Source organism: Cucurbita pepo, chromosome LG14 (assembly GCF_002806865.2).
Source record: "Cucurbita pepo subsp. pepo cultivar mu-cu-16 chromosome LG14, ASM280686v2, whole genome shotgun sequence".
In the NCBI taxonomy this organism is placed as follows: Eukaryota; Viridiplantae; Streptophyta; class Magnoliopsida; order Cucurbitales; family Cucurbitaceae; genus Cucurbita; species Cucurbita pepo.
In genome coordinates, this window is record NC_036651.1 from 2,012,012 (window position 1) to 2,037,086 (window position 25,075).

General features: G+C 38.3%; 5 protein-coding genes across 12 annotated transcripts; 1 reads left to right on the plus strand and 4 right to left on the minus strand.

The window, feature by feature from the left end:
- Positions 1-1,902: 1,902 nt before the first annotated feature.
- On the minus strand, positions 1,903-3,644 carry LOC111810695 (heavy metal-associated isoprenylated plant protein 45-like). The gene is made up of 3 exons (XM_023697446.1): positions 3,371-3,644; positions 2,456-2,531; positions 1,903-2,391 (listed from the first exon to the last, which is right to left on the minus strand). The coding sequence occupies exons 1-3, from the start codon at positions 3,416-3,418 to the stop codon at positions 2,069-2,071; spliced, it is 447 nt and encodes a 148-aa protein (XP_023553214.1). The 5' UTR covers positions 3,419-3,644; the 3' UTR covers positions 1,903-2,068.
- Positions 3,645-5,019: 1,375 nt separating this feature from the next.
- Positions 5,020-6,797, minus strand: LOC111810696 (heavy metal-associated isoprenylated plant protein 45-like). The gene is made up of 3 exons (XM_023697448.1): positions 6,514-6,797; positions 5,599-5,674; positions 5,020-5,534 (listed from the first exon to the last, which is right to left on the minus strand). Exons 1-3 carry the CDS (start codon positions 6,559-6,561, stop codon positions 5,212-5,214), a joined length of 447 nt encoding a protein of 148 aa, XP_023553216.1. The 5' UTR covers positions 6,562-6,797; the 3' UTR covers positions 5,020-5,211.
- Positions 6,798-9,915: 3,118 nt separating this feature from the next.
- LOC111809873 lies at positions 9,916-11,567 on the minus strand. 8 transcript variants are annotated; one of them, XM_023696342.1, is made up of 3 exons: positions 11,399-11,567; positions 10,813-10,878; positions 10,376-10,728 (listed from the first exon to the last, which is right to left on the minus strand). In XM_023696342.1, exons 1-3 carry the CDS (start codon positions 11,439-11,441, stop codon positions 10,565-10,567), a joined length of 273 nt encoding a protein of 90 aa, XP_023552110.1. In that variant the 5' UTR covers positions 11,442-11,567; the 3' UTR covers positions 10,376-10,564. The 8 variants fall into 8 exon arrangements, 7 of the variants coding, with proteins under 7 accessions (XP_023552104.1, XP_023552105.1, XP_023552110.1 ...); XM_023696336.1 differs by adding an exon at positions 9,916-9,955 and having other exon boundaries at positions 10,559-11,558; XM_023696337.1 differs by adding an exon at positions 9,999-10,270 and having other exon boundaries at positions 10,559-11,558.
- A 4,249-nt stretch (positions 11,568-15,816) lies between these two features.
- LOC111809872 (probable serine/threonine-protein kinase At1g54610) lies at positions 15,817-20,870 on the plus strand. Its single transcript, XM_023696335.1, has 8 exons — positions 15,817-16,880; positions 17,020-17,304; positions 17,400-17,717; positions 17,842-18,069; positions 18,991-19,091; positions 19,369-19,480; positions 19,691-20,155; positions 20,323-20,870. Exons 1-8 carry the CDS (start codon positions 16,473-16,475, stop codon positions 20,527-20,529), a joined length of 2,124 nt encoding a protein of 707 aa, XP_023552103.1. The 5' UTR covers positions 15,817-16,472; the 3' UTR covers positions 20,530-20,870.
- A 198-nt stretch (positions 20,871-21,068) lies between these two features.
- Positions 21,069-24,951, minus strand: LOC111810254 (beta-glucuronosyltransferase GlcAT14B-like). Its single transcript, XM_023696908.1, has 5 exons — positions 24,567-24,951; positions 23,233-23,948; positions 23,078-23,153; positions 22,874-22,989; positions 21,069-21,967 (listed from the first exon to the last, which is right to left on the minus strand). The coding sequence occupies exons 2-5, from the start codon at positions 23,804-23,806 to the stop codon at positions 21,468-21,470; spliced, it is 1,266 nt and encodes a 421-aa protein (XP_023552676.1). The 5' UTR covers positions 23,807-23,948; positions 24,567-24,951; the 3' UTR covers positions 21,069-21,467.
- Between the last annotated feature and the right edge of the window lie 124 nt (positions 24,952-25,075).

Sequence of the window (25,075 nt, forward strand, 5' to 3'; positions counted from 1 at the left end):
CTTTATTCTACGAGTACTTTGAAATATTATAAGAGCATGTGATTCTCGAAAAGGAGCATATAAATAATATAAGAGAGAGATATGTAATTAAGGGACCAAATTGCAATAATGTTCTTTTTCCTTTGGTTTCATTTTTGCTCACAAATTGGCTGACAATTTCAACGTGGGTTTTGATGCTTTTTGCCTCTTAAGTTCAATTTTTACCACTTCCATCACCTTGCCAACCATATTCTTGTTTATTTGGTTCTTCATCAACCAAATTTTGGACATATTCCCTTTTCCCGAGGTTTAGTTTATGTCGATTTTCGTTCTTTTATTTTCATTTGTAAGGGACTAAACCTGTAACCGTTGGATGAACTTAGTCGTGTCAATAGATTGCTAAATCTTCAAATGTCGAACAAAGAACTCCAAAAGAAAAAGGAGTCAACGCTCCTCGAAGGCATAGTAAAAAATGACAAGACTCTAAAGGAGTCGAGCCTTGATTAAGGAGAGGTGTTGGATAATGAAAGTCCCATATCGGCTAATTTAAGGAATGAGCATGGGTTTATAAACAAAGAATACTCTCTCCATTGGTATGAGGTCTTTCGGGGAAGCCCAAAGCAAAGCCATGAGAGCTTATGCTCAAAATAGACAATATCATACCGTACCATTGTGGAGAGTCGTGTTCGTCTAACAGTAACGACCCAAGTCCACCACTAGCGGATATTGTCTTCTTTATGCTTTCTCTCCGAGCTTCCCCTCAAAGTTTTAAAACCTCTTCCTGTGCCCTACGCGGTGGATTGTGAACGTTATCTATTAGTAGTGCGCTTGGGCTGTTACTAAAATTACGATGAAATAAAACTATAATATATAATTTATAAATGTTTTTAAGGGACAAAATTTTATTTTTATTTTAAGTATATGCTTTTATACATCACTTAATTAAGATGAAGGTTTTGATGTGACGATGAAGATATATTATTAGATCATATATTCTTCTCACACACACATCAATCATATGTTTATTCCCAATGCTATGATTTTTTTAATTTATATATTCCCAACTTTTTCTTCTTAAATGTCATTTTTAAATAATTATAGGAATATATTCTTATAGGATTCCATATCTTATCCTCTTTTTGTTTTTTTGTCGTTTCCATTTCGATGGCTAATTTTGTGTTAATTTAGGTTTCTTTCGTTTGTTGTGGGTATTTGAACGTTCGACTATAAAAGAAAAAAAAATATATTTTACGCTTTAATTACTGATCTACTACACTCGTATTGGCATTAAGTTTGAGGTGATAACTTTAAGTGAGTATTATCGGGATTTAGTTCTTCCTCACACGTTCTCAGTTCGTCCCTCGGCCAACACGCAGCGACCCACTATTGTCACAAGAGCAGCTCGAGCAGTCCATCGACAACCGACGGTCCGTCCCTCGGCCGACACGCAGCGATCCACTCTTGTCACGGGAGCAGCTCGAGCAGTCCACCAACAACCGACGGATTTGGAACTGGGACCCCGTGCCCAATCCTCAGGGTCAATCCTTTTCTCATAACTTTTCTCAAAGGTACGAATCCATTTTACCGACTTCCCTTGCCTACATTATTCCATCGTTCGGGTATTTTAATATTATGAAATTGTCAATTTTTAGTATTATTATGCTTTTAACAGTTCCAAATTCTATTACAACATAAATCGTTTTAGATCGAGTAAGTTATTACAAGTATATAACCATTTGGAATGAGTAAATTTTTTCAATTTTATGAACGAGCATCAATTCTTCGAATTATAACACGTTATTTTTATTTTCACTCAATAAATAAATATATATTCTAACATCACATCATTATATGTGCGGCCTCAAAATCTTTAAAAATCCGATATTGGAACTTGTAATAAATAAAGAGAGACGGGACCCGACATTATAGATTTAACTCGTTTTCATTGTTGAATAACGTAAGTATCTATCAACACGAGCATAGTTCAACTGATTTGTATGTATAATGCATATTCACGACATTTCAAATCCTACGCTCCACATATTTGTTCGTTTATGAAGCTCACATAGGGATTATATGGAATAATGGATCACATAACACTACAATAAGCATGGACATTATCTTCACTAAAAAGATGAACAGTGTTATCACTAACAGTTGAATATAAAGGATCTGGGAAGTATCCATGGACGCCTTCATTAAAACCATGCCTGTAATAATTATACGTCGACGCATACGTCGATTCGTCGTAGTATTGCGACGCGTATGGATAGTATTCACTGTCGTAAGGGAACGGCCATAGCTCGGCTTTTCGCCCCGTTCCTCTCACCTTCTTTAGTACTTTTCGTTCTTCTACATATCCAGTTACAGTCACCTTCTGTTTGTCCATGTCTATTTCCAAGCTATCTACTCCTGTTATGTACCTTTTCTCAGTTAGCTCACAAACAAAATTTGCTCATTAGATAGTAGTACTTGCCTTCTATCTTAGAGATCGCTCTTCGAACCCGATCCTCGCATCCATTGCAGTCCATGTGCACTAGAAGCTCGACAATCTGATTCATACGAGCATTAAATGGATTAAATATACGATAACTCAACTTAAGCTTTTAAGTTTCAGTAACAGCCAAAGTCCACCACTAGCAGATATTGTCCTTTTCGGGCTTCCCCTCAAGGTTTTTAAAATGCGTTTGTTAAGAAGAAGTTTCCAGACTCTTAAATGTTTTGATCTCCTCGTCAACCCATGTGAGATCTCACAGTTTCAGTAAGAGTTAAAGACATTAGAGAAAACGGAGGGGAAAGACAGTACACCACTAGCAGATATTGTCCTCTTTCAACTTTCCCTTTCGGGCTTCCTCTCAAGGTTTCTAAAACGCGTCTGCTAGGGAGAGGTTTCCACACCCTTATAAAGAATGTTTTGTTCTCATCACCAACCCATGTGAAATCTCACAGTTTCAGTAAGAGTTAAAGACATTATAGAAAACGGAAGGGAATGACTGCATACCACTAGCAGATATTGTCCTCCTTGAACTTTCCCTTTCGGGCTTCCCCTCAAAGTTTTTAAAACGCGTCTGTTAGGGAGAGGTTTCCACACCCTTATAAAGAATGTTTTGCTCTCCTCACCAACCCAGGTGAGATCTCACAGTTTCAGTAAGAGTTAAAGACATTAGAGAAAACGGAAGGGAAAGACGACACTCCACTAGCAAATATTGTCCTTTGAACTTTCCCTTTCGGGCTTCTCCTCAAGTTTTCTAAAACGTATGTGCTAAGGAGACGTTTCCACACCCTTATAAAGAATGTTTCGTTCTCCTCATCAACCAACATGAGATCTCACAGTTTTAGTAAGAGTTAAAAGACATTAGAGAAAACGAAAAGGAAGGAGTGCAGTACTTACCGACATGGCATTGGAGGATCGTTTTCGATGAAATCGTCGCCCGAACATGACGATGGTCGATATGGCTGAAGGGTTTGGTTGTATAAATGTATAATATATAGCAAGTTATGGGGTTCCCTTTTGCTGTTTCTGCATGGAGCATTGTGTGTGTATTTATTCTTATTATGAGGTTTGGTTTTTTTTTCTTTTCCAAAAGCTCATAGGAATAAAAGAAAATGGCTCAAATTGGGGCTGCCTTTAATTTGCTCTGTCCATTTGAATCGATACTCTCATCCCTTCCTCTTATCCCTAACTATGACCCTNACCTTTAAAAATCCGATATTGGAACTTGTAATAAATAAAGAGAGACGGGACCCGACATTATAGATTTAACTCGTTTTCATTGCTGAATAACGTAAGTATCTATCAACACGAGCATAGTTCAACTGATTTGTATGTATAATGCATATTCTCGACATTTCAAATCCTACGCTCCACATATTNTTCTTTATGCTTTCACTCCGAGCTTCCCCTCAAAGTTTTAAAACCTCTTCCTGTGCCCTACGTGAGTGGATTGTGAACGATATCTATTAGTGGTGCGCTTGGGCTGTTACTAAAATTACGATGAAATAAAACTATAATATATAATTTATAAATATTTTTAAGGGACAAAATTTTATTTTTATTTTAAGCATATGCTTTTATACATCACTTAATTAAGATGAAGGTTTTGATGTGACGATGAAGATATATTATTAGATCATATATTCTTCTCACACACACATCAATCATATGTTTATTCCCAATGTTATGATTTTTTTAATTTATATATTCCCAACTTTTTTCTTCTTAAATGTCATTTTTAAATAATTATAGGAATATATTCTTATAGGATTCCATATCTTATCCTCTTCGTTTTTTTGTCGTTCCCATTTCGATGGCTAATTTTGTGTTAATTTAGGTTTCTTTCGTTTGTCGTGGGTATTTAAACGTTCGACAATAAAAGAAAAAAATATATATTTTACGTTTTAATTACTGATCTACTACACTCGTACTGGCATTAAGTTTGAGGTGATAACTTTAAGCGAGTATTATCGGGATTTAGTTCTTCCTCATACGTTCTCAGTTCGTCCCTCGACGAACACGCAGCGACCCACTATTGTCACAGGAGCAGCTCGAGCAGTCCACCGACAACCGATGGTCCGTCCCTCGGCCGACACGCAACAATTCACTCTTGTCACGTGAGCAGCTTGAGCAGTCCACCAACAACCGACGGATTTGGGACTGGGACCCCGTGCCCAATCCTCAGGGTCAATCCTTTTCTCATAACTTTTCTCAAAGGTACGAATCCATTTTGCCGACTTCCCTTGCCTACATTATTCCATCGTTCGGGTATTTTAATATTATGAAATTGTCAATTTTTAGTATTATTATGCTTTTAACAGTTCCAAATTCTATTACAACATAAATCGTTTTAGATCGAGTAAATTATTACAAGTATATAACCATTTGGAATGAGTAAATTTTTTCAATTTTATGAACGAGCATCAATTCTTCGAATTATAACACGTTATTTTTATTTTCACTCAATAAATAAATATATATTCTAACATCACATCATTATATGTGCGGCCTCAAAATCTTTAAAAATCCGATATTGGAACTTGTAATAAATAAAGAGAGACGGGACCCGACATTATAGATTTAACTCGTTTTCATTGTTGAATAACGTAAGTATCTATCAACACGAGCATAGTTCAACTGATTTGTATGTATAATGCATATTCACGACATTTCAAATCCTACGCTCCACATATTCGTTCGTTTATGAAGCTCACATAGGGATTATATGGAATAATGGATCACATAACACTACAATAAGCATGGACATTATCTTCACTAAAAAGATGAACAGTGTTATCACTAACAGTTGAATATAAAGGATCTGGGAAGTATCCATGGACGCCTTCATTAAAACCATGCCTGTAATAATTATACGTCGACGCATACGTCGATTCGTCGTAGTATTGCGACGCGTATGGATAGTATTCACTGTCGTAAGGGAACGGCCATAGCTCGGCTTTTCGCCCCGTTCCTCTCACCTTCTTTAGTACTTTTCGTTCTTCTACATATCCAGTTACAGTCACCTTCTGTTTGTCCATGTCTATTTCCAAGCTATCTACTCCTGTTATGTACCTTTTCTCAGTTAGCTCACAAACAAAATTTGCTCATTAGATAGTAGTACTTGCCTTCTATCTTAGAGATCGCTCTTCGAACCCGATCCTCGCATCCATTGCAGTCCATGTGCACTAGAAGCTCGACAATCTGATTCATACGAGCATTAAATGGATTAAATATACGATAACTCAACTTAAGCTTTTAAGTTTCAGTAACAGCCAAAGTCCACCACTAGCAGATATTGTCCTTTTCGGGCTTCCCCTCAAGGTTTTTAAAATGCGTTTGTTAAGAAGAAGTTTCCAGACTCTTAAATGTTTTGATCTCCTCGTCAACCCATGTGAGATCTCACAGTTTCAGTAAGAGTTAAAGACATTAGAGAAAACGGAGGGGAAAGACAGTACACCACTAGCAGATATTGTCCTCTTTCAACTTTCCCTTTCGGGCTTCCTCTCAAGGTTTCTAAAACGCGTCTGCTAGGGAGAGGTTTCCACACCCTTATAAAGAATGTTTTGTTCTCATCACCAACCCATGTGAAATCTCACAGTTTCAGTAAGAGTTAAAGACATTATAGAAAACGGAAGGGAATGACTGCATACCACTAGCAGATATTGTCCTCCTTGAACTTTCCCTTTCGGGCTTCCCCTCAAAGTTTTTAAAACGCGTCTGTTAGGGAGAGGTTTCCACACCCTTATAAAGAATGTTTTGCTCTCCTCACCAACCCAGGTGAGATCTCACAGTTTCAGTAAGAGTTAAAGACATTAGAGAAAACGGAAGGGAAAGACGACACTCCACTAGCAAATATTGTCCTTTGAACTTTCCCTTTCGGGCTTCTCCTCAAGTTTTCTAAAACGTATGTGCTAAGGAGACGTTTCCACACCCTTATAAAGAATGTTTCGTTCTCCTCATCAACCAACATGAGATCTCACAGTTTTAGTAAGAGTTAAAAGACATTAGAGAAAACGAAAAGGAAGGAGTGCAGTACTTACCGACATGGCATTGGAGGATCGTTTTCGATGAAATCGTCGCCCGAACATGACGATGGTCGATATGGCTGAAGGGTTTGGTTGTATAAATGTATAATATATAGCAAGTTATGGGGTTCCCTTTTGCTGTTTCTGCATGGAGCATTGTGTGTGTATTTATTCTTATTATGAGGTTTGGTTTTTTTTTCTTTTCCAAAAGCTCATAGGAATAAAAGAAAATGGCTCAAATTGGGGCTGCCTTTAATTTGCTCTGTCCATTTGAATCGATACTCTCATCCCTTCCTCTTATCCCTAACTATGACCCTAAAGTTTTCATTCATTAATAGGGAGAAACCAACATGGGACATGACAGATATTTATTCTGATTTTGGTTTATTCTTTTCTATGCATAATCAACCAAATGAGATGTGGCCAAAAGGATAAGGGGTTGGATGTTCATGTAAATGTGGGTTTCTAAATGGGAAGTTTTAGAGAGAATTGTAAAAACAAATATCATCCATTTCTTTAGAATATTATGCCACAAATATTCTAAAGAAACGTTTGAACCGATGGGTTAATTTTCTCCAATAATACTACCTCACAGTCTCATGATTTTAAAATGTGTGTTACGAAGAGGGTTCCACTCTTATAAGAAATGTTTCGTTCCCCTCTCCAATTGATGTGTGATCTCACAATTCACCCCCTTGGGACCAGCGTCCTCATTGGCACATTACCCAATGTCTAGTTCAAATACCATTTGTATCCGTCTAAGCCCAAGCCTACCACTAGCAGATATTGTCCGCTTTGGTCTGTTACGTATCGCCAAAGCGCGTATGTTACGAAGAGGTTTTCACTCTTATAAAGAATGTTTTGTTCCCCTCTCCAACTGATGTGTGATCTCACAATCCACCCCCTTGAGGCCAGCCTCCTCTCTGACACATTACCTAATGTCAAGTTTTGATACCATTTGTAACAGTTCAAACCCACTGTTAGCAAATATTGTCCACTTTGGTTCATTACGTGTCTAACCTTTAGGCTATGTTGAGGTTGACCATATTATCACATGTCTTTGAACTTTTCAATTTGAGCTATTCATGCACGTCCAACGTGGAAGTATGTTGCAAATAGACTCTACCAATGGTAGGTATGCAACAGTTTCATCTTGTGTAATTAATTGCAACACGGTTTATCCTAACATAGCACGGTGGATATATAAAATCTATTACCATTCTGGTTCGATCTTCTTCACTCCACAGTTGTTGGACTAAAAAATAATTGCTATAATGAAAAAAACATATGGTGAGACAGCCTTATAGTTTGGTTTTACGGTAACGATTAAATATATAGTTGCTAGTGATTTTAAATATGATAAAACTAAATTCAATCATTTCAAAATCACTCTCAAACATACCATAAGACACAACTTCGAAATTACTTCTAATAACGTAGCTCGATCTGTTAATCCATTATATCCACGAGGGAAAGGTGGAAAAATGTTTTTGATATACCCTTACCATTCAATATGAGACAGTTTTCTACCTCTTTTCCCATCGATACAAGTACCAAAACCAAGAAGAAAAGATTTTTCAGTACAATGGAGAAAGTTCTAACTGATCGTAACAGCTCAAGCCTACCGCTAGTAGATATTGTCCACTTTGGCCCATTACGTATCGCCGTCAGGCTCAAGGTTTTAGAATGTGTCTACTAGGGAGAGGTTTCCACACCTTTTATAAGGAATGTTTCGTTCTCCTCTCTAACCGATACGAGATCTCACTATTCACTCCCCTTGGGGGTCCAATGTCCTTGCTCACATACCGTCCAGTGTTTGGCTCTGATACCATTTGTAACAACTCAATCTTACCGCTAGCAGATATTATCTTTTTTGGGCTTTCTCTTTCAGGCTTCCCCTCAAGGTTTTGAAACTCATCTATTAAGGAGAGGTTTCCACACCCTTATAAGAAATGTTTCATTGCCCTCTCCAACTGATATTTTGGCAAATATATATCAGTTCAACAGAAAGAAACTTTGTACTCACATCAGTCAGTCAAGGCCATAGAAAGAGTTCAAATAAAAGCACTGCCTCCAAGCGGACAACATATTAAAGTTACTTCACTTTTCCCAGGTATGAACGAGTGTTTGGCCTACCTCACTTGTGGTTCTATGGATGTTATGTGACAGCCACGCCTTTAACATTTGGCATCCAAAACTCGAAATTGTTAGTATACTACATAAATAGCTACCATAATTTGATCTCGTGGCTTCAACGATACCTAGTTTCGCAACTTGTCCCTTAACTAGTTAGTCGAACTCGCAGTGAAGCATCATAGTAAGTTGCAGAATCATCAAGTCTTTTCCTCCATGCCAGAAGGGAATTCTGATGTTCGTTTTCCAACAATAAATGAAGGGAAGTGACTAAAGGTTCCAATACCATGCCAAGGCAAATATGATGGGATGAGGAGTATTCGAAATGGGGCAAATCAAATCATCTGGGCACTTTGAGGATATGAAGCCTTATTACTATTATTACTGTCCTTCAAGATATATAAACTCAGCACAACGATCAAACAAGTCGAAGTCCCCAACCCAAGATTCTGCACTTGATAGCTCCGATACTCTCAATTCCCTGCTTCTCTAGCAATCTGAATGTGTCGTATGACCTGCTTTATCATCACTTGTAAACAAGCCTAAGTCCTTTCGACATGTTTTTTCATCACTCACATGCTTTGTAACAGCCCAAACCCACCACCAATAGATATTGTCCGTTTTGGCCTATTACGTATCGCCGTCAGCCTCACGGTTATAAAATGCGCCTACTAGGGGAGGTTTCCATGCCCTTATAAGACTCCTCTCCAACCGATGTGAGACTCACAATCCACACCCCTTGGAGCCTAGTGACACAATCGCACTTTCGAAGGCAGCGGACTAGCGATTGTGCGGCACTCACTTTCCAGCGACAAGTGAGTTAAGCCAATTTGTTCTTGCGTCGCCTACGGCCAAGCGACGTACGATCGAGCCTCTAGCCTCGGTTTTAAAAGAAGGTTTTAGAAAACGAGGAGAGGGAGAGATTTTTGAAAGAGAGATTTTTGAAAGAGAGATTTTAGAAAGAGACGTTATATAAGCAAGCAAGAGAAAGATAACAACGGCTTAGCATATATAACCTTGGGTAGGGAGAAGTTGACGACTAGTCATATCCCCCTATAGTACATTCTGGGCCATTTTAGTTCTGGCAGGCCTAGACATGATTTTATTGAGGTGTCATACGCTCTAGAATTACAAAAGGAAAACACTAGAATGAAAAGACATGACAAGGGTTTGGCTTGTCATGGGCATGCGGCCATGGGCAACATGCCCTGGACAGGCATGACCGTGACACCTAGCATCCTAGCTAGCACACCGCCCAGTGTTTGCCTCTATTACCATTTGTAACAGCCCAAGCCCACCGCCAGTAGATATTGTCCGTTTTAGCCTGTTACATACCGTCGTCAGCCTCACGGTTTTAAAATGCATCTACCAAAGAGGGGTTTTTACACCCTTATAAGACCCCTCTCCAACCGACATGGGATCTCACATACTTTTCACAAAAATCTCTTTAAAGCCACTCTACCTAGAATTGCCCAAGCTGCGCAATATCAAAATCACTTTCTCATGTTGATGTGATGTAAGTTTATTTATGTCATTTTGCCAAGAAGCCTATCACGAGTTGTTCCTTGCCCCGGTTACAACTCCAGGGGTTACATTCATGGTCCAAAACCCCATTTTGGCATGGAGTTGAACTTCGATTCTAATCATAGAGAAAGGCAAAATGCATACTCTTACAAAAGATAGCAAGCATGAACAAATGAATGTGTTCATCATCAGATAAAACAGAAACCAAATTCAAGCTCAATTTGTTTAAAGGAAACCAATCAAATCAATCTTCAATTTCCATCTCACTTCCCAGTTCCCACCCCCAATTCTCAGCAAAAACCAGTGAAAACAATATCAATTTCCATCAACCTCATCATAATCAAGAAGCAGAGTCATAATAGACAATTTTAAACAATAAAGGCAGCTGAAAGAAGAGTTGAACCTGGAGTTAATCGTACTTTTCTCTCCATGAATACACAAGAAAGAAGACCCATGACAATGCCAATGTAACATCCCCAACGACCTGTCGAGGCCAATCTTGGGCGAGATCCTCAAGCTTCCTCTCGAAATAAACTCTCCATATGGCCATAGCAAGGTGAAGCAACACGCATCCTTTAGCAAAGAAGCTTTGAAACTCTCTATCTTTGACAAATGCCACCATGAATAAAAGAAACCCAACAGTAAAGAGAAGCAAACCAGAGAATGAATCAGATGTCCTTATCAGAAGCTGATCGTGGGGGCTAGATCCCTGCAGCTTGATCGCTGTTTCAGGGCCATGGCCAAACACAAAGACCTCATGGGAGTAAAACATCATTAACGCTCCACAAGTTAAAGCAATCAGAGAATGAAGCATACAGATTAACACAAACCCCCCAGATGATGCCATTGATTTGATTATCACCTGATTAAGAAGATTCTCCCTCTTGTAGAAGAAAATCTCCGCCAGGAATCAAATATCCCCTGACAGATCCAATTTGCGAGTTGATCATAATCTATCAAAAACCCTAAACCTCGACCTCGAAGCAAAATCGAACATCAACAGAGATCCCAAGCACGGAAAAACACAAAAATTAACACAAATTCAAGAATCTGGAAAAGAACAACCCACAATTTCGGATCGAAATCCTAAACTCGACGCAATGAATCGAACACAATATGGATTGTTGCAAATATCAGAGGGAAAATCAAGATGAACAATCAGGAATGGAAATTAATGGAAGGCAATTCCATGAAGAGATTAAGATTCAGAGAAATGGGTGGGAGAGGAGGGGATGCGCTTAACTGGCATAGAGATTGCTGCTTCCAGTAGCCATCTCCATTCCCATACCTTCTTCTACAGTTTCTCATGCAGAAAACGCCACGCTCCTTCCGCCAATTCCCCTTGTCTGTGGTGCTGCGACTGCAAACCAAATTGGTAGCAATGGATAACGTTAATCCATTTCAATTAACGAAGTCATTATGATTATGATGCTAATCATGATTATAAGTTACGGTTTAACTCAAGAACTAAATAAGCCTATTTTTACTTTTATTTAATTTAATTTAATCAAATATATTATTTTATTATTTACTTAAAAAATTATAGATTCAAATCTCATACTCACTTATTAAATTAAAAAAATATTATTTTATAATTAAAATTAAAAAAATTTGTGTCTCGTGGCCTATAGATTTGAACCTCTGATCTTATAAAATTATTAAATATCGAATTATGCTTATAATGTTTATCTAATGGGCCCCTCAGTCCTGAATGGGGCAGAGAATCTCTGTATGAAAAATGGGAGAGGGATTGATGAGAGAATTTTACTTGTTAGCTACACGAGTCGGAGACCAAGATTATATTTTTCGTCCTCGATCTTGCTCCTCACTCAAATGGACATCTCTAACTTTGACATAACCAAAACTGACACGACACGCATATTAATTCATCAAATTGTTTGTTGTATTATTTTTTTAGAGCTTGACAACACACAAGAGTAGAGATTTCCACGGGACAGGCGTGGGGACGAGAAAGCCCATCCCCGCTACCTATTTCATTCCCCCATCTCTCCAACATTCCCAATTTATTTGTATAGGGATCGGGTTACCCGTAAGTAAGTTTTTCCCGTTTATTATTTTTTTAAAACAAATATAGTTATTCGATATATTTCATGTATATATATATATATATATATATAGCTTTATATAATATTTTAATAGTTGAGTAAAGTTTAAATCGATATTTATTACATCACAATCACAAATAATATATAATTTTTTTAAAGAAATCATAAATAATAAGATTTTGGTATATTTAAACTTTTAAATAATAAAAAAAAAAAGGAATTTTATATTAATGCAAGTTGCCCTTCACAAGGAGGGCTTCATAATTTTTAAAATTTTTTTATTTTCAATAAATATTATTTAATAATTAATTAATTAATTAGTATGAATTTAATATGTTTTTTTAAGCATATTAAAAAATAAAAAATCATTATCAAGCAATCTTTTTTTAGGTACAATATATGATTTTTTTTTAAATGTTTGTTGAATTTCTATTTGTTTGGTAAATTAAATTTATGTGATATTAATTCCATATTTATTTTTAGTCGGAGGAATTATTATAATTTTTTAAAATTACTAAATAAATTATTATTGTTTTTTTTTTAATGTGACGTGGCTTGTGGTTCAATTATTTGTGGATAAAAAAATTGGATTTTCAATATATACAAAGAAAGTCTACTTGCATCCATGAGAAAGGCTTTAATAATGTTGGGCTCTTTGGAGACAAAATGACATATAGGCCCCTCATAAACAAATAAATTACAATATAATAATTTCGACGTTTTCTTATAATATGGTTACGTTACCTATTTGTCTTGATTTGTATTTTCGGTGAATAAAGCAAAATTTTCAAGAGGTCATCTAGTGTAGGATTGTTTCAACTAAAAAACATTTAACGTTGAATATGAAGCAAGTATGTGACTCATAATCCAAAAAATAGAGACGTATTTTGTGAGATCCTACATCGGTTAGGGAGGAGAACGAAACGCCTTTTATAAAAGTGTGGAAATCTCTCTCTAGCATACCGTTTTAAAACCATTGAGGGGAAGCCCAAAAAGGATAATATATGCTAGTGGTGGGCTTGGGCTGTTACAAATGGTATCAGAGCTAGACACGGGGTGATGTGCCAGTGAGGAGGTTGTTCCTCGAAGGGGGGTAGACACAAGGCTGTGTGTTAGTAAGGACGCTGGGCCCTGTAGGGGGTGGATTTGGCGGGGGTCCCACATCGATTTGAGAAATGAACTAGTGTCAGCGAGAACGCTAGGCCCATGAAGGGAGGTGGAATGTGAGATATCATATCAGTTGGGGAGGAGAACGAAACACCCTTTATAAGGGGAGAGCGGGAAGTTTGCCCTGATGGGGGGTGGATTGTGAGATCCCACATCGGTTGGGGAGGAGAACGAAACACCCTTTATAAAGGGAGAGCCGGAATTTTGAGTAGGATTGTGAGATCCCACATCGGTTGGGGTGGAGAACGAAACACCCTTTATAAAGGGGAGAGCGGGAAGTTTGCCCTGAAGGGGGTGGATTGTGAGATCCCACATCAGCTGGAAAGGAGAACGAAACACTCTTTATAAAAGAAGAGCGAGAAGTTTAAATGAGTCATATTTAACACAAGCTGCATTTAGGTATTTGAAGTCGACAGTAAGATAAATCAAATTCACATAAGAAAAGAAGAAGAATTTGTCTCGAGTCACAATCCGCTCGCACAAAGACTCCTAAATCCATCCCAAGCCTTTTCCTCTTGTTTCAGAGAAATAAGTGGCTCACAAGGTCCTTCTCTATCTCGAGTCACAATCAGCTCGCACAAAGACTCCTAAATCCATCCCGAGCCTCTTCCTCTTGTTTCAGAGAAATAAGTGGCTCACAACATCCTTCTCTCACGAAGATTCAGACAAAACCGAACATGGACGGCGGAGTTTTCCAACCATACCCTTAATGTGAAATAAATTTCACTAAAGTGAAAAGGAAAACAAGAGGGTCCCATGTAGGGGTAGATTGGTCCAAGAAAAATAAAGCATAGCCATAAATTTCATGTGCATGATTTTTCCTCACAACTGCTGATAATTTAATGTACAGAGAGAGATACATCTAAATGGGTCCAAGTCTATCCACCCTCCATTTAAGGCTATTTTTTCCCCCTTATAATGACGTGTCACCAATTAATGAAACTAAATATCTTACGTGTAAATTAATCAACATTATTTTTAAATTCGTGATTTAAATTTAATATTTTTCCAAATATTTTATATTAGTCTAAAAATGACTTCTTTAGATTATATTATTAATTATGCCGTGTTCTAATAAATATAACTCATTTATTGAAGGCAATTATTAAGTAAAATGGTAAAAAAATTAAAATAAAAAAAATTAATCATCAATATATATGGTATGGTATAGTAAATTTAACTAATTATGACGACAAAAACAAAAAAACACTATTTTTGTTTGTTGTTGTTCATATCTTCAACCAAACAATTTTCTACCAGTGAAATAAAATTATTTAAAAATAAAAATATTTTATTTTTGTAATTAATGTTAGTGAGGTGTCCTTATGAATATTTGATATTTCTAACGTATATTAGTGATAAATTGTGACTTTTAAATAATTGACATTTAAATTTTATGAGATTTTAATTATTATATATAATAATTTAAAAAAACAACCCGACGATTCAACCCAGCTCGAAAATAAATGGTTGGGTTGAAATATGAATTTTATTCATGTTGTTCGGGTCACTAAGACAACCAACCTAAAATGTCGTTACAACTCTCAGTCAACTGTAAATAAATAAATAAATAAATTATTATTATTATTATAATATAGATAGATAATTAATTAATTAATTAATTAAAAAGAATTGAGAAGAAAAGCCAAACGACCATCACTGAGCAGAAACTCTGAGGCTCAGAGACAGAGGGAAAAGAGAGCGAGAGGAGTGGGGCGTTATTTATTGCTACCCTTCCACTCTCCTTTCACGCGCGTGTCTTCTACGCGCAACAATTATACAATCATAATTTTTGGTAAATATATAATTTTAAATATAGATTAATATGTCTATTTTTAGTCTTCAAATGGGTATTTTTTTAAATAATAAATTTAGTTTAATTTTATATATTTTAATATTTTTTTCAGCTTAATCTTGTTATTTATAAAATAATAAAGTTTAAAAAATTTTAGAAGAGATACGAAATTAGAAGCTTTTTTTAATATCAATTTTTCATTGTTCGGGCTACTCTCTTTTGAGAAGAAAGCTCGTGTGTTCACTTGCTCTCCCGTGGACTAAACAAAAAGATAAAAAAAAAAAAAAAACGATNAAAAAATAAATCAAAGTCAATCTCTAAATTTGATACAGATAGATATACCTCGCTTATTATTCGGGTGACGCATCTTTGTTTTTATATGGCATGACGATTTCACTCCCCTCGAGATTTCTACCGAGATCGACAAACAAAGGTTAAAGTTTTTATTTTTAAAGTCAATCTAAAAAAATTTATATTTTTTTTCAAAAATAAAGGTTAAAGTTTTTTAGGTTTTATTATTATTATTTTTTTTTATAATCAAGTGTGTAACACGTACTATGAGAAGCGCGTGGAGAAATGGAGAAGAATGTCTCAATGGGCACTTCGCGGCCACTCTCTCTCTCATACTGAAAGCTGCAGAGAGGCAATTATGATAATTTCGTTTTTTTTTTTTGGTTCTTAAATTACGATTTTCCGTTTCTTTGATTCATCTTCTGTTATCATTGTGCCCTAGATCCATCCATGTCTTCCTTCTTCAGGTCCCAGTTCACTCCATAACCTTCACTCTCTGCATTTCTTTTTCCTCGGCCATTTTCTCTCCTTGGAAAACGTGGAAATACTTCGAGGATCATCCATTTTGGTTCATTATTGGCTTTCTGTAAGTTCAGTGGATGATTTTCGGGATTCGATTACATTTAGTGTAGAAATTTTTCTATACGTTGCGAGTGCTGTTCCGGAATGTATTAAGGTTATTGCGTATGTTTTTAGTCTGAATTTTGGTAGGATTTGGCAAGATTTTGGGGGTTTATTGTGGAAATTGCTTAGGATTCGGAGTTGTGGCTGTTCTGGCTTGGTTGAGTTTTACTGATATTGAATGTTGGATGCTAATTGCTGTTGTAATGAGCTAATTTGTGTGTGTTTTAGGTTTAGTTCCTGAGTTTTTGTTGAGTTTTTTATGAGTTTTTGCGTTATGGGAATGTTAGAAGAGGAGGATATATTAGTATTGGATGATTTGAAGGGTGAGTATTGATTCTGAAGGAGGGTGTTGCTGGGGGTGGTTATTTTACATAATGGGTTCCGTTTGTTGTAAGCCCTCTGCTATTGAAGATAGCAAGGAAAGTCCAAGGGAGAGGCTGTCGAGTAAGACCTCGTCTGACCTGCGTGTGGCGAGAGTGACTTCATCGACAAGGGAAGAAGTGTATCGATCTAAAGATCAGCACGATGGTAATGATGCAAGAGTGATGTTGATTGACAAGCAGGTTAATGGGTCGGGTCGAATGCAGGGTGAGAATTTTGAGAGGAAGAGGGAGAAGATGGAGCATATGGGTGCTCAACATCCTTCAATGGGTAGAATTCCGAAGGCAGCTGAGGGAGACCACGTTGCTGCAGGGTGGCCTCCATGGCTGGCTGCAGTTGCTGGAGAGGCAATCAGAGGCTGGCTACCCCGACGAGCTGATTCTTTTGAGAAATTGGATAAAGTATGTTCTTTTGATGCTTTGCTTTAGAATTTTTGTCATTGGCCCCCTCGTAACTAACTCAAACACCGTAATAGTCGTAAAATGCGTATTTGTGCAGATTAGGATGATTGTAATAGTCGTAAAATGTGTATTTGTGCAGATTGGCCAAGGAACTTATAGTAATGTATATAGGGCTCGTGACCTTGACCAAAAGAAAATCGTTGCTCTGAAGAAAGTAAGGTTCGACAACTTAGAACCCGAGAGCGTCCGCTTTATGGCTAGGGAAATTCACATATTGCGTAGACTCGATCATCCAAATGTAATAAAGCTGGAGGGTCTAGTCACATCAAGGATGTCTTGCAGCCTTTATCTTGTTTTCGAGTACATGGAACATGACTTGGCAGGACTTGCTTCACACCCTGGCGTGAAGTTTACAGAGGCGCAGGTAACTGCAGGATTTTAGCATTCTAAAACACTCATCTGCATGCTCTCGGTTCACTTATTAATTCTGAATCTTAAGTGTAATTTATCTCGGGGCAGGTCAAGTGTTACATGCAGCAACTTTTACGAGGACTCGATCATTGTCACAGTCGTGGAGTTCTACATCGTGACATAAAGGGCTCGAACCTTTTAATTGACAACAATGGCATCTTGAAAATTGCTGACTTTGGTCTAGCAAGTCTTTTTGATATCCACCAAAATCAGCCACTGACAAGTCGGGTCGTGACTCTTTGGTATCGACCACCTGAGCTTTTACTTGGCGCTACTTATTATGGTATAGCTGTAGATTTATGGAGTACTGGCTGCATACTTGCTGAATTGTATGCTGGGAAGCCCATTATGCCAGGAAGAACAGAGGTATATTATTTTTAATTTTACGAAACTCGTAGCTCATGTTTCGATGTTTCTATCTCATGTTTGGAATCATGATTTCCTAGCTTTTCTTTAGATCAAGTATTGACACTTGATTTATATGTTTTAGGTGGAACAGCTACATAAAATATTTAAACTCTGTGGCTCTCCTTCAGAGGATTATTGGAGAAAATCAAGGTTGCCACATGCAACGATATTTAAGCCCCAACAGCCCTATCTACGTTGTGTTGCAGACACATTTAAGGATTTCCCTGCACCAGCTTTAGCTCTCATTGAGACGTTACTCTCGGTAGATCCTGCTGATCGTGGCTCTGCTGCTCTCGCCCTTAAAAGTGAAGTATGTTGTGTTGGGTGATACATTTCTTTCTTATAATACTGTTATATCCGAGTATCCAATCTTCATCAAGTGTGTACGTTTCTTATCCCTTTGTGTATATGCTCTCTCGTCCCAGCATTTTTGAAGTCATCGTAGATTGTAGATCGTATTTATTAAGTCGAGTTGTGTAGATCTGTTTAAAGGGAGTCCTAGTGGTATGGGCTTAGAATGTTTGGTGTTATGCTCTTGTCACTTCGGTTATAATATATTTAAAAGAGAGAGGGAGTGTGAGATCCCACATTCTTGATAAGGGTGTGGAAACCTCTTCTTGTTTAGTATTATGCTCTCGTCACTTCGGTTATAATATATTTAAAAGAGAGAGAGAGTGTGAGATCCCACATTCTTTATAAGGGTGTGGAAACCTCTCCCTAGAAAACACGTTTTAAAACCTTGAGAGGAAGCTCGCAAGGGAAAGCCCAAAGAGGACAATATCTGCTAGTGGTGGGCTTGAGCTGTTACAAATGGTATCAGAGTCAGACACCAGACGATGTGCTACGGTGTACCAGCAAGGACGTTGGACATCGAAGTGGGGTGGACTGGGAGGTCCCACATCGATTGGAGAAGGGAACGACTGATAGCGAGGACGCTGTGCCTCGTAGGTGGTGGATTGTGAGAGCCCACATCAGTTGGGGAGAACGAAACATTTTTTATAAGGGTGTGGAAACCTCTCCCTAACAGACATGTTTTTAAAACCTTGAGGGGAAGCCTGAAAGGGAAAACCCGAAGAGGATAATTTCTGCTAGCGGTGGGCAACTTTATATGAGGCTATTATTTTTTCTAGAGCTTTTTATTCTCCGTCGGTATTTTTCATATGTTTTTTTCTGTTATTTTGATTAAGTACAATTTGTTTATGTTGGGACTATTTTGGATTGTTCATTTCAGTTCTTTTCAACAAAGCCTCTTCCTTGTGATTCTTCAAGCTTGCCAAAGTATCCTCCCAGCAAAGAATTGGATGCCAAGATAAGGGATGAGGAAGCTAGAAGGTATTGGATTGTTCATTTATCAACTTACTTTCCTCGCTGAAATCTCACAAGGAATTAAAATTTTAATGTCTGATGTTCTTAATGAATCTTGGAATAAGTTAAACTCGAGTTATTTTTCAGTACCACCAACCTGGAGTACTGTCAATCTATTTAGGCAGGTCGATCGATCGTGATTTGTGATCTTTTACCCGGTTATCGGACTGTACTTTTCCAATCTTTAGTGCTTTGAAAACAATTTACATGGTTTATAAATAACTTCCTGTGGTTAAATTGGTAGACAAGGAGCAGTAGGAAGCAAGGGACACCGACTTGACCTGCAAAGGAAAAATAGCGAGTCTCGAGCCGTCCCTGCACCTGATGCCAATGCCGAGTTAGCCTCATCAATGCAGGTAACATTCTGTTGAACCATGTTAAAGGGGTGCTGCAATTTAGTTGGGGAGTCCAAGTGGTGTATTTCAGTCGACTTTCGTGCTCGTTTTTATGGTTTTTGGTGTCTTGGAAACTTTTTGGCCCCTTCCTCTAACCCATCGACGTCGACCTATGTCTAACTGCTCTGTTTTTCTCTTGAAATGTTTTGCTAATAAGATTACTCGTTGCAGAAACGACAAGGTCAGTTCAATTCGAAGAGCCGGAGTGAGAAGTTTAACCCACATCTAGAAGAAGCATCGGGTTTTCCTATCGATCCACCTAGACCTTCACAAGGAGCAGAAAGAATGGATTCTCACGTGCGTCATCCTAAGAAAGCCTCACATTCAGGGCCACTTGCTCAGCGGGCTGCTTGGGCAAAGGCTAGTAAGAACTCTGATGACGCTCCCAAAATGTCAACCGGGGCCGAAACGTTCGCAACTTCAGGACTAGTTGCAGCTAGACGAAGTATGCTGGCTGAAGATTGCAGGGAAAAGCCTGACTCTTCACAAGGAGAGGTTAAAAAACTAATTGGCAGGTTTCCTGGTTCCTTCAAAGAAACCTCGGAGTCGTCGATGCTACCGGGCCAGAAGTTCTCAAATCACAGTATTGTAGGCTCACATGACAAAGAGAGAAGCAGCACCAAAGACCCTATAGTTGTAAGTATGCGAACGTCGTATCGTACCATGCTTTCTTGTGCACTTTTTCTTGCATTGGCATCGTTTTTTACGTTACTGATTGTCGATATCAGCCATTAAAGCTGAGGTATTTGCTCTTACCATGGTTTTCTGAGTGTCTGTTCATGTACATAATACTAATACAACAGGTGGGTTATGGCTCAAACGGTCATAAGATTCACTACTCTGGTCCATTACTGGTTCCCTCAAGCAACATGGACCAAATGTTTAAGGACCACGATCGCCATATCCAAGAAGCAGTAAGACGAGCTCGGCTCGACAAGGCAAAGGCACGGAAGGTTCAAGCCGACGGGAAACAGATGTCAACAAATTCATTATTCGTCTCCGGTCATTAAGCGAGGAGATCGGTAGATATGGAACGACAACAAATGTTAAAGAGTTCATTGTTAGGTGAGCAGATACTACTCCAGAAATGGTGATCAAATGATTGGCCTGTTGTACAGGGAAGTCTTCCTAGTTTTTTTAGACGAAAAAGGGTTGAAAAACCTTCCTCTCTTCTCGTACGCGCTCGCAAGGTAACACGTGTAACTCGGTTGCAAATTATGTAGGCTCTGAATATTTTGGCCATTCTTGTAGAGAATTTGTATTTCTGGCTGTATAGTTCAAGTGAATATGACATTGTCTAGAGAATTGTTGGAGACCAGAAAGATTTTACTACCACATTTTCTTCTTCTTATCCATTACTTTGATGATTTCAAGGACGAAAATATCGACAACGTCTCGATTTTTAAGATATTGATATGTACGACAGGCTGAAGTTTGAGTTTAGTTGCATTTTGATCAACCCCTTGGATTTGGTTTAGATTTTGGTCACCGTCACAAAAGACAGGGGACGTGTGACACTCGTGACACAAAAGGGCAAGAACTAGCAAAATGACCATAAAGTGTCCGAGGTTTCATTTATTCGATTCGTTTCCCATTCAAAATACAAGGGCAGTTTGGACAATCAACTGACTTGCAATATCTAAATAAGAAAGCATATACTATAAAGGGGAAAAAAAATGAAGCCATGTATACAAAGGGTATGGGATAAAGTTTTTACATAAACAGTAGAGCTCAAGCTCTAATGATCCCAACCTGTGGAAAAATGCATTTAATGCTACTATTGGTGCTAACCTTTAGTTTATAATGTTTGCTGTAGCCATGGTCTGTATAATTCTGCTCCCTGTACTTCAGCAATGCACCGTTCTTCGAGTTGATGCTCGAACGAACCCGGGATATAGCTGTCTCCCCTTCTCTGCTTCTGCCTTCTCGAGTTTTACTTGTACAAAATTCATTTACACTGGTTTTCCCCAGACCTACTGGCCAAAACCAGTCTAGCTATGAGACGATGAAGCCGTTGAGCTCCTTCGCCTGGTTTGAGTTTATTCGGGTTACCGACTGTCGAACACTTAGGGTGGCCTGCACACCAACCACCAGGAGTGAAGTCTCCTTTCTTTCGACCAAGCAAATCCTTGTCGATTCGATCTAGCACGGGATCATCTTGTTTGAACTTCCGAGCAAAGGCAGCATTGCTTGTGAATATATTCTCTGTGTCGTTAAGAGTTAGCGTGTGTGGATGCTGTTTCGGGGGGTTGTCCCAAGAGATGTAGTGTAAGTCGTGGTTCACTGCTGTAGTAGCGAACTCGGGCACATTGCATATAACAGTGTGAAAATAACCTTCAGGAGAGGACACAAAATTACTGTAGTACATGAGAAGAGTTCTTGGAAGATTATCCCAACCCCAAATGATGTATTCCACAAACGTACGAGATAGAACCATCCATGCCGAACCTGCAGAAGAGAGTTGTGTTATTTGATCGCTCGAAAGATTCAACGACGCAGGTCGTTGAGTGGCTGGCAATACTGATTCATACAAAGCATCTTCCTTACAAGTAAATTTTAACATTTGGGGCATGTTATAACCCCTCGAAACCGAATCTACTCGACTACTGGATGAGGAAAGAAAGAGCCCTACTAAGTAAAGACTAGTTCAAACTTATAACAGCCTACCGCTAGTAGATATTGTCCACTTTGGCCCGTTACGTATCGCCGTTAGCCTCAGTTTTAAAATGCGTCTACTAGAGAGAGGATTCCAGACCCTTATAAGAAATGTTTCATTTCCCTCTCAAATTGACGTGGGATCACACAATCCCCCCCCCCCCCCCCNCCCTAGGGGCCCAGCGTCCTCACTGACACGCCACCCAATGTCTGGCTCTCATACCATTTGCAATAGTCCAAGCCCACCACAAGCAGATATTGTCCGCTTGACTCGTTACATATCGCCGTCAGCCTCGTGATTTTAAAACGCATCTACTAGGGAGAGGTTTCCACACCCTTATAAGGAATGCTTCATTCCCCCTCTCAAACCAACGTGAGATCACACAATCCATCCCTTGGAGGCCCAGTATCCTCACTGGCACACCACCCAATATCGGGCTCTAATACCATTTATAACAGCCCAAACCCACCACTAGCATATATTGTCCACTTTCGCCCGTTCCATATCTCCATCAGCCTCACAGTTTTAAAACACGTATACTAGAGAGATTTCCACACCCTTAAAAGAAATACTTCGTTCCCCTCTCAAACCGACATGGAATCACACAAAACTCCTATACAAATCAATGATCCCAATGTACTTTCAAACACTAGGAAGATGAAGGCAAAATGAACAAAGGTTTATAGAGGAACACGAACCAGTAAACAATTTAAATGCAGTAGGCAAAGTTCGAGATGGATTGACGTCAAAAATATCCGATTTGGTCTTCGAATACAGACCGGGATCTATGATTAACGGCATTGCTCGTTTTTCCCTGTAAATACAATCAAGTGAGCAAGTATAAGAACAAGTTATACACAATATGAGCAAATATGAAAGAGATGAAAGAACACTATACTAACTCTTTCCACCCCAACTGGCTTGTATGCTCAAGAAAATTCAAGTTTCGATCCAAATTTTTGAACGTATAGAGAAGATCTGCAATGCAAAACCAATGAAATTTCATTAAATCAAATAAGTTCATTCCAAGTTCATAAGCTAAATGATATGAACAAACCATCTTGAGTCACAAGAGGATAATCAGAAGCACTGAGGTTGATGAACCAATCCCAGTCCCTACTCCTCTTAAGAAGGATGGCACAAGCATGAAGAGTATTAGCCACCATGGTGGGTCCTCTATAAGTAACCATATTAGCCTTGCTGATCATGAAAACATTCTGAACTTCAACAAAAAGCGACTCGTTTCTGACTCGGGAGGCCAATTCCAAACGTTCCTCCGCCGGTGACTCGAGGTCTAAGTGGACAACATATTGATTCAAAGGGTGATACAATGCTTTAAGGAGTCTCCATAGCTTTTCCAAGTCACCCTTTGATCCAGAAATCAAATAAGCAAAACGAGGGATCGTTGGTTCGTTAAGAGGTGAAGGTCGAACGATCTTTGATTCAGCAAAAACGGCACCCGTGTTGTTTATAGTCATCATTTGAGCGGGAAAGATTGCGAAAAATGAATTGATTGTGTAAAGTGAGGAGACAAGACCAAGGTTGAATAAGGTGACAAGAAGAAATATGAACATGAGAGAGCTTAACACGAGAGGAAACATCCATTTCCTCTCCATGTTCATAGACCCCATCACAAGATCTTATCATGGATTGATATCAACTCTAGTTTCTATATATCATTCTTGACGGCAGGGTCTAGCTTATTTGCTAGTCTTTTGATAAGATCAAGGCACCAAATGACAACCCCAAGCTGTTAAAGTTTGGACCAAGACCCTTAAGAAACAAAACAAATGCAACAAATCAATAGTTCATACTTACACACAACGTTGATGAATATAACAAATATAGAAAGGCCTCAAATCAGTAAGTTCTTAAAGGAAAATAAGAACACAACCCAGTTCTAAACCAAAACTAGATAAGAACAGCTTAAGAAACCCTAACCTGTACATTCCAAATCAGACAAGAAATGGGCGATGAAGATTGAAAATAACTTGTTCATTACAGAGAATCCATGAAGAAACAGTTTAAAAGAACGAAATGCCATAACAATCATCCAGAACAAGAGCAACCCAGATGAACAGATCCTTAAATCATTGAACAGAAACAAAATCACAAGAATCCAAAGAAACCCATCAAAGAATCAAATCAATATGAGGAAGGGATTCAAGAAACAAACGATTTCCCCAATACCCACCAGGGGAAAATCTATTGGGAAGATGAAACAGGAATACCCAGAAGACAAAAACAATGTAAAGAAGCAAGAATCGTCCATGTGGGCAAGAGAATACGTAAAAGACAAGGAAGAAACAGGGAGAAACGCAACAAGAACACGAAGAACTATAGAGAGAGAGAGAGAGAGAGAGAGAGAGAGAGAGAGAGAGAGAGAGAAACCTGCCGTTCTCTGTGATTGGAGCAGAACAATGGTGTTGGTGTAAGAAACAAGGAGGGAATTATAAAGAACAATGAACGGATTTAGAGAGATCGAAATTGAAAGGAGGGAATAGCTTTTTTGGGCAAAAGGGGAAGGAGAAGGACAAGTGTTTGCATCACAGAGAGATTTGGGAGAGAAAAAAAAGGCAAAAAGAGAGGAAAACAGCCTTTTATGTTCTTTGGGGTTGGGATTTATTGCACCTAAGTTTGTGATTTTCCATTGTTTTTGCCTAACTTTCCATTTTTTTCCCCCACAATTTCCTCCCAATTGATGTGAATTTCAGCTTATCTTATAAGCTTCTGTGCATTTCACCTTTCAACAATGGCGGAATTTGGTGTTCTATCTGTTCATTTCAAAGTTGAGTTCAGATTTTCATGATTGATAGAATTAATCTCTGTTATTAATGATGAATTATCTGCAGATTTGTTTTTGTTGTTTATTGTAATCTTGGTTTAATTAATTGTTAATG

Excerpts from the sequence above, each read along its gene's own strand:
- LOC111810695 (XM_023697446.1), bottom strand. The coding sequence starts at position 3,418 with ATGTTCGGGCGACGATTTCATCGAAAACGATCCTCCAATGCCATGTCG. Across the intron at positions 2,532-3,370 it reads GATCCTCCAATGCCATGTCG|ATTGTCGAGCTTCTAGTGCA; the intron begins GTAAGTACTGCA and ends CGTATGAATCAG. Across the intron at positions 2,392-2,455 it reads AGCGATCTCTAAGATAGAAG|GAGTAGATAGCTTGGAAATA; the intron begins GCAAGTACTACT and ends GGTACATAACAG.
- LOC111810696 (XM_023697448.1), bottom strand. The coding sequence starts at position 6,561 with ATGTTCGGGCGACGATTTCATCGAAAACGATCCTCCAATGCCATGTCG. Across the intron at positions 5,675-6,513 it reads GATCCTCCAATGCCATGTCG|ATTGTCGAGCTTCTAGTGCA; the intron begins GTAAGTACTGCA and ends CGTATGAATCAG. Across the intron at positions 5,535-5,598 it reads AGCGATCTCTAAGATAGAAG|GAGTAGATAGCTTGGAAATA; the intron begins GCAAGTACTACT and ends GGTACATAACAG.
- LOC111809873 (XM_023696336.1), bottom strand. The coding sequence starts at position 11,002 with ATGGCATCATCTGGGGGGTTTGTGTTAATCTGTATGCTTCATTCTCTG.
- LOC111809872 (XM_023696335.1), top strand. The coding sequence starts at position 16,473 with ATGGGTTCCGTTTGTTGTAAGCCCTCTGCTATTGAAGATAGCAAGGAA. Across the intron at positions 17,305-17,399 it reads TGAAGTTTACAGAGGCGCAG|GTCAAGTGTTACATGCAGCA; the intron begins GTAACTGCAGGA and ends ATCTCGGGGCAG. Across the intron at positions 17,718-17,841 it reads TTATGCCAGGAAGAACAGAG|GTGGAACAGCTACATAAAAT; the intron begins GTATATTATTTT and ends TATATGTTTTAG.
- LOC111810254 (XM_023696908.1), bottom strand. The coding sequence starts at position 23,806 with ATGGGGTCTATGAACATGGAGAGGAAATGGATGTTTCCTCTCGTGTTA. Across the intron at positions 23,154-23,232 it reads TCCTCTTGTGACTCAAGATG|ATCTTCTCTATACGTTCAAA; the intron begins GTTTGTTCATAT and ends TTTGCATTGCAG. Across the intron at positions 21,968-22,873 it reads TGCATTTAAATTGTTTACTG|GTTCGGCATGGATGGTTCTA; the intron begins GTTCGTGTTCCT and ends TCTCTTCTGCAG.